At 43.1% G+C, this 7,281-nt stretch overlaps 1 protein-coding gene across 1 annotated transcript in view; it reads right to left on the minus strand.

Moving 5' to 3' along the window:
- Positions 1-6,895, minus strand: part of CPS1 (carbamoyl-phosphate synthase 1) — a 98,707-nt gene extending 91,812 nt beyond the window's left edge. The window contains exon 1 of the mRNA XM_032115285.1: positions 6,655-6,895. Within this exon, the coding sequence (XP_031971176.1) occupies positions 6,655-6,777 (123 nt within the window). The 5' untranslated portion in view covers positions 6,778-6,895. The remainder of the gene's footprint in view (positions 1-6,654) is intronic.
- Positions 6,896-7,281: the final 386 nt, after the last annotated feature.

The following is a 7,281-nucleotide window of genomic DNA, read 5'->3' on the forward strand; positions in this document are numbered from 1 at the left end:
AGAGCAATCACTGTGAGCTTTAGAGCCTCACCCTCACTATTGTACTTGACAGGGATCTGCATGGCTTTCCTCCCACCACAGCCCACCTCCTTTCTATACCAGAAAGCACAGAAATCATTTCTGTTGAACAGAAGCCCCTATTATACTATTAGAGCCCCTACACAGTGTTCAAGTAATACAGAAAAATGTCCCTGAGCAACCATAACCTGCCTGCAAGTTCAGCAGGGGATAGATGTTCAAATGTTTCCCTCTCTTCCTTGATTTATTATTCTTAATTAAGTGGTTGGTTCATTGAGCATTCTCAAAGCAATTATTCTTGCTTACATTTACAGTGGAGGTGTTACCATATCCCTAAACTGCCAGCCTACCTTGTTTTTTCAGTTTCATTTTTAAGGTGAAAAGTGATATAAAGGCTACAGAGAAGGCCTGTTGGCTCAATCAGGGATCAGTTGGGAGAGATACTTACTTTCAAAAAAAGAACAAGCAAGAAATAAACAACCCCCCAGAGCTTCCCTGAGGTCCTTTTGTCTTCACCCTTCTCAGAAGCATCCCCACATAGCCTCAGATAAATCTCTGCTGTAATCTCAACTGAATTGTTTCTGCCTCACACCCCTAATGTGAGATATGCCATTTGCAATCTGATTTCTTCTTCCTACACATCAGTAGCTTCACCTTTAGCAGAGGGCTCTGTGCTCTAGCAAGGCTGCAGTACTCTTCAAGACCTTTGAGGAGGAAGATGGCTAACAGAAAGAGTCATGCTGTTGATATGGTGTTAATAGATTTGGTGTATTTTTTCAAAGCAGCCTGAAGAGTCAACTAGTTCAGGTCCCACTTCACTAAGCACTTCACACATCAAGTAAAGTAAGCACTTTAGAAGTTAAAAGAAAAACAAACCTAAACCCAGTAAGAAAGTAAGAAATCAGATGAAATTAGTTCCAGTTAGTTCCCTGCTGTAGCAGCCCCTACCATCTAAAAAGTGGATGACAAAGATGTGCAAAATCTCAAAAGATCTGCAGTACAATTTGCTTTTCGAAGGGTGTCTTCTATAAACTCCTTTACTGGAAAGTGAAGGGGTAACTTTTCCCCCTTCTTGCCTCCCAGTCAAGTAAGTCCAGTTCTTCACCTCCAAAGAAATCTCCCATTTTATCTTGGTAAGGTGAAGCTGAACCCTGAACTGCTGGAGGACTATGAGTATGCCAAGTACTGAAGCCTGGGCAGGTACGGACACACTCTCAGCCAGGCAGAGATACAGCTGGCACTCAGGTTCAGGGTAGGCCAGTTTATTTCCCTCCAGTAATAAGATGACAAAACATCTCCTTTCTAAGGCAGACCATGATTCCACACAGCACTACAGTCTCTGCCACTTTTCTTGGCTCACACATCTGGTTGGCTACAGAACAGCTGACATATCACAACCAGAGAAGAATCCAAAAGCTCTGAGATTCCTTCTACAATAAAAAGCTGGTGCCAGGACTGAGCTACATTCACTCTCCTAAGACCAAATAGCCAGCAACAAAGTAGTAGTTTTCTCTTTGATAGAAAAATCAAACTGATTCTTACTCTTCTTGTGAGTATTATGCTGTCACAGGCTGGAAACCTATCTGGACATGGCTACCAGTCAAGACCTTCTTTGCCAACCCTGTGTAGATATATCTATATCTATATCTATATCTATCTGATTTTATTCTGGCACATTTGTTTCTGGCTAACATTGAGAGAAGACAGGGCAAGAAAAAATAACGAGTCAAGGTGAGTGTCTTGGGACACACCAAAGAAGCTTCACACTTAGGATATTTTTTGGGGAGAAGCACTGGATTAATTCCTTTATTATCCAAGGCAAACCCAAAGAAAAGCAACACAGGCACCATGGTAGAAAAGTCATAGTTCCTACAGCTTGAACTCTTCTTAAGGCTGTTCACAACAATGCCACAAATATTTGTCCATCACAAAACTCAAAGGAGAAGAGTGAACCAAGCCAGATGAGGCACCTAGCAGAAGTCACTGAGGACCAATGGAAATGAGCACCCCTTCGCTCCCCCACACCAGCAGTTCATTAGGTTCTCCCTATCTCTATGGGAATTGGCCCCCTTTTTACATCCCCTTCACCTCCAAAAAGAGGAGTGGAGTAGCTTGTGACTCATCTTTAACTTCCTCACCCATCTCTCTACTCTCCTTGCAGTCACTGTGCCAGTTTGTTTCCACCTGCCTCAAATATATTTGAAGAGTCCTTTCGCAGTAATCTGAAATAGTTTCTAAAGACAGCGCTCCACAAAATTTTCCTCATCTCCCTCTCATTTCTGACTACATTTTTAGCTCATTCCTGGTGGTTTTTATAGCTCTCCCAAACCTCTCCTTACTGAGCCAGCTATACTGTTACAAGCCACCTATTTATTGCTCATACTACCTTTACATCCCCATTTCACTACACTGGCCTCAGAAGAGCATTAAATGATAAGAGCTTCAAGCTGCAGTCTCTCTTCCCATTCCTGAATTTTAAACAAGCTCGATTAACCTGAAACCGGCGATGCTAAACATCCCTACTGAGAGCCCTGAGGGGTCTCTGGTCTGCTCTCTGTGCCCCTCTTTCACTCATGGATGCCCATCTCTTCTTTAGAAATGAAGGATGAGCTGTAATAGGGAAATACGGACCTATGAGTCCCCACATCTAACACTACTCATCTACAATGGTGTTTCCCCACATAGGGTAAGTTCAACTGGACAGAGTACAGACTTTGGAGATGCATTATTAGGTATTCTTCTGAAACTACCACCTCTCCCTCATGCTCTCTAATACTTTAACTTATAAATAGGTTAGAAGTTTTCGTTGTGTTTTGTTATGTTTCCTAAAATAGCCCAGTGAGAAAAAGCAATTAAAGGCAACTAAATGCTCATTTAAGCCTGCAGTAATGGAGGAATGGGACCATTACCTAATACTGCCATTAGTCCCCACACAGCAACATGAATCATAGAATGTCCTGAGTTGGAAAGGAACCACAAGATTCACCAAGTTCATCCAACTCCTGTCCTTGCACAGGACAACCCCAAGAATCCCACCATGTGCCTGAGAGTATTGTCCAAACATTTCTTGAACTCCAGCATGCCTGGGGCCATGATGTTAATTACGTTGCATTTCACTCTTTCCTCAAATTTCTCACAAATACCCATTACCTCTAATGCTGGTTGGAACACCAAACCCATCCACAGGTCAACTACTTGGTCACTTGCCTCACAACTACACTTAACTTCCACTCTCTGATGCAAAGCTATGTAATAGGTAGGCTTTTTAGCATGACTCATCCTTAATTTTTTTCTTCAGGCCCCCTGCTTTACTGCTTGCATATAAATATTAGAAAGTCTCTTTCACTTCTGCTTCTGCATGTCCCATGGAAAAGTGGTGTACAAGCTTGTTACTGTCTTAAAGCAAAAGCCTCAGACCAGGAAAGGTTCAAGTTTTTGTATTCAATATTCTGAATTCAGCAGAATCATGGATCCTGTAGAACTGGCTTTAAAATCTGAGCTAAGTTCTCAAGAGCCAAAGATTCCTAAGCTACACCAGATCTCAGCTTTATTACTCTCCATTCATTCTGACAGCACAGACTCCAGTAGGTACTGAACTCAAATAATTAAGTTTCAAAAGGAAACAACTTTCCCCACTGTCAGTGTCAAGGCAGAAGGTGTCACATAATAAATGTCAGAAAGAGACTTCTGGGACTGTTCGGTGAACACCACATCTCATGGTGAGTCAGGTAGTCACAGAGCAGGTACAAACCCTCCACTAGACCCAGCTCTTCAGGGTAGGTTTTGGCTGCCCTGCAATAGATCCTGTCATACACTCTGAAACAGAAAAAGAGTTCAATTCATTCTGACCCACCTTGGGTGTACTTATAGTTGCTGGGACTGAAATTAAAATAGCTTCCAAGGGTTTCACCTGGCATTGCTCTCTTAACAGGTATTCATTCTCCTTGCCTTCAGCAGTGGTGTTGGCTTTAAGCAATCACCCTTTAGCTTTACAGCACAGATAAGTAGGTGCTAGAATAGCTGGTACTGGAACATCATCAGAGGGCAGCAGCTTTTCATGTGCATGAAACTTCTTAACTGGATGCTTCAGCATTATAAAATATGACCTTGTAGGTCTGTTGCTTGTGCAGTCCTTGGATGACTGACTAAACATGTATGTAACACCATGAATCTGCCATTTAAGATGTTAAATTCAAAATTCAACTGCTAATCCATCAGTATAAGAATGCATCAGATCTAGCCTACTAGCTATGGCTACCTGAATTAACCTGGGATATGTAAAGAAAGAGGGTGTCTTGACACCAAAAGCCGGATCAGCAATGCTAACCATGGGCTACAAGGGTTTACCAGTGGAAGATGTCTTTTGCTGCTTCAGACTTATAACCACAGGCTAAAGTGTGCTTGAATCACTTCTCTGTGCATCACAGTGTCCAACTGCTGTGTTCTATAGACAATGGCAGAAATAACTGAACCAGCTCCAAAAAGCAAGAGAGGTATCAGAAGCAAGAGACAAGCAAGGATGGTGTTCCAGCAGAACTCTTCGGCCCTGCTTTGTTGGCTTGACATTTTTCTAAAACCCTTTTGAAGTTGAGTGTACCTGCATGGACTCCTGTTCTGCAAGGTACAGCATGAGCAACCTAATGCTGCAGGCCATCCCAGCCATAAACCAAGCAGCCAAGTATGAATCCTGGCCTTCTATCTCTTAGACACCGTGACATTTGTCAACAGCACCTCTTAGTGGATTCACAGATCCCACTCACCCAGCAGTAACACTCCATTGTCTCCATTATTGTGTCCATTTTCTCCCATCCCTTTTCGATCTGAAGCACGAAACCCATAGAGAAGAGATTGTTCAAACTGCTGCAATTTGCTTTATCACACCAAGAGACACTGTTTAGCCCACTGGTAAGATTACAATATGGAAAAAAAGAAACTGGCAGCTGCCCTGGAACGTGTGAGAAGACAGCACTGGCCCAGCTGAGGGCTCTGACATAATTTTATTGTACGGTCAGGGTCAAACCAACATAGCTTCCCCAGCCTGAGGAGCAACCAAGGAATTTGCTCCTCATGCCAGAGCCCTACTTCCTCTTCAAATGGTGCAGCTGTGGAAACTGGTAACCACAATGGTTTGTAATCCACAAGCAGCACTCCTGTTGTCAGTACAAGGAGAAATAACTTCCTCCCAAGCCAGATCTGATTGCAGTCAGGGTTTATCTGCTGGGAGGAAGATTACTGTGCTATAAGACTGTGAACAAGGTATCAGTTCATGTCTGCTGTACACTCTGCAGAAGGGGAAGACAGGTCCAGCAGCAAGGACTCTAGTTCACTAGTTCACCACACAGGCTCTGTTTCTAAATGCAGGTGAGACAAAGCTAATCTGGGAAGTCACATGCTGAAGGAAGGCATATAAACAGGAACACCTCTTGTCTTTTTCTGTGTTCCTCTGCAGACAATTTTTGTTTCAAAAGTATCATAGTATCATAGTATCATAGAATCATAGAATGGTTTGGGTTGGAAGGGACCTTAAAGATCACTGTGTTCCAATCCCTTGCCATGGGCAGATACACCTTCCACTGGAAGGTTGCTCCAAGTCCTGTCCAACCTGGCCTTTAACACCTCCAGGGATGGGGCAGCCACAGCTTCTCTGGGCAACCTATTTCCAGTGCCTCACCACCTTCACAGTAAAGAATTTTTTGCTAGTATCTAATCTAAACCTACTCTGTCAGTTTGAATCCATTCCCCCTTGTCCTGTCAAGTAATGGGTCTGTTGCAAGGAGCTCAGAGAACTCCTGAAAAATGAGTGGCTGTGGGACAGGTAAGAGAAACCCTAGTCCTCAGTGGACAGAAATGATAATGATCAGCCCTCTAGACCACCCTGCCAGGTAAGGCAGCACCTGCAGTCCAAGCGTCTCAATGTTCTTCCCTACTACCCTCTGAAACACCACTCCTCCAGCTGCTAACTCTATTGCACCATTCATTCAACACAACATCTGTGCAAAAGTGCCTTTTCAACGCAAAGTGCATGCTGGCAGAGCTCACACAGCACTTCAGTGCTACGGAAGTCCCATAGAAAGTCCCATTTCACCCATGTACTCCAGCTCCTCTAACAAAATGCACTAGAAAGCTGGGGAAATCAACTGGGGATTTATAGTCCCAGTAAATCAAGAGCTGATACACTGATGCATTCACAAGAGTTGTCTACCTCTCCAATTAATCTCAGAGCCATTGTAGTTTCTAATACATTGAAAATGGATTCTGTATGGATTCAATTGGATTAATTCAAGTGATGCATGATTTTAAATATTCAGCCATTTCATGCTCATATGGACTGAAAGATCTGTTCTGTTAGCTATCAGTCCTATAGAAGGGTGAGGTGTTTCTAAAGAAAATACCATATAATAATTAACTGAAACCCTGAACTTCCACCTTTTGGTGTAATTTACCTATAATTTCCATTCCAGACTAGACAAAAAGTGTGTTTGCTTAGCTAATAAAACCATTTAGCCAAGCAACCCCCTCACCTAGGGTTCAGACAAATCTCTGGTTCACATCGCTAGGTAAGCCCTGTTATCTGCAGCAAGCTATCTCTGCATGCCAAACACATCTGTTAAACCACAGTAGTTCAGTCACTGTTACCTTGATGCTCAACAGTCTGGTACCTGTCCTTGAGAAACTCCAGTGATCAGCAGACACATTGCAAAACTTCAATCTGCCTTTCAAAGTCTTCACCACTTTGCAAGCTGTCAAAATTCTTGTCATCTTGAAAGCTGCCGATAGGTAACTAAAGCTTAAAGAACACAAGAGAAAATAAAAATCTGCTTGTATGTATTTCTTCAAGATTTGGTGCTGACAATATACTCTTGTAGATCATAGGGGAAGAGAACAGAGACACAGCAGGCGCACTGGACTGACTGTACAGCACTGCCCTCCACCTTCCCATTTATTCTGCCATTAAAAGTCCCAGGTGCAGCCCCACCTCCTCCACCCCTCCTCAGAGGGGTGCTTGCTTAGGTACCCTTGCAACACTTCTCCTCAGGCTGGTCTCTGAGCACTGTCACAGAGGTTGCAACACAGGCCAGACGCCATCTGCAAGACAGCAAATCCTGCATTGTACTAAAGGACCTGAAGCAGGAAGACCAAATTCCATGGAAAGATGGAATCTTTACTCTGTGTTTGGAGAGCATGCACTAGCACTGGTTCCAGAGTGCTGCCTGTCCTCAAATAAATGAAAAATAAAATTTTCACAATAAAAAATAAATGGTT

This window comes from Corvus moneduloides, chromosome 7 (genome assembly GCF_009650955.1).
Source record: "Corvus moneduloides isolate bCorMon1 chromosome 7, bCorMon1.pri, whole genome shotgun sequence".
In the NCBI taxonomy this organism is placed as follows: Eukaryota; Metazoa; Chordata; class Aves; order Passeriformes; family Corvidae; genus Corvus; species Corvus moneduloides.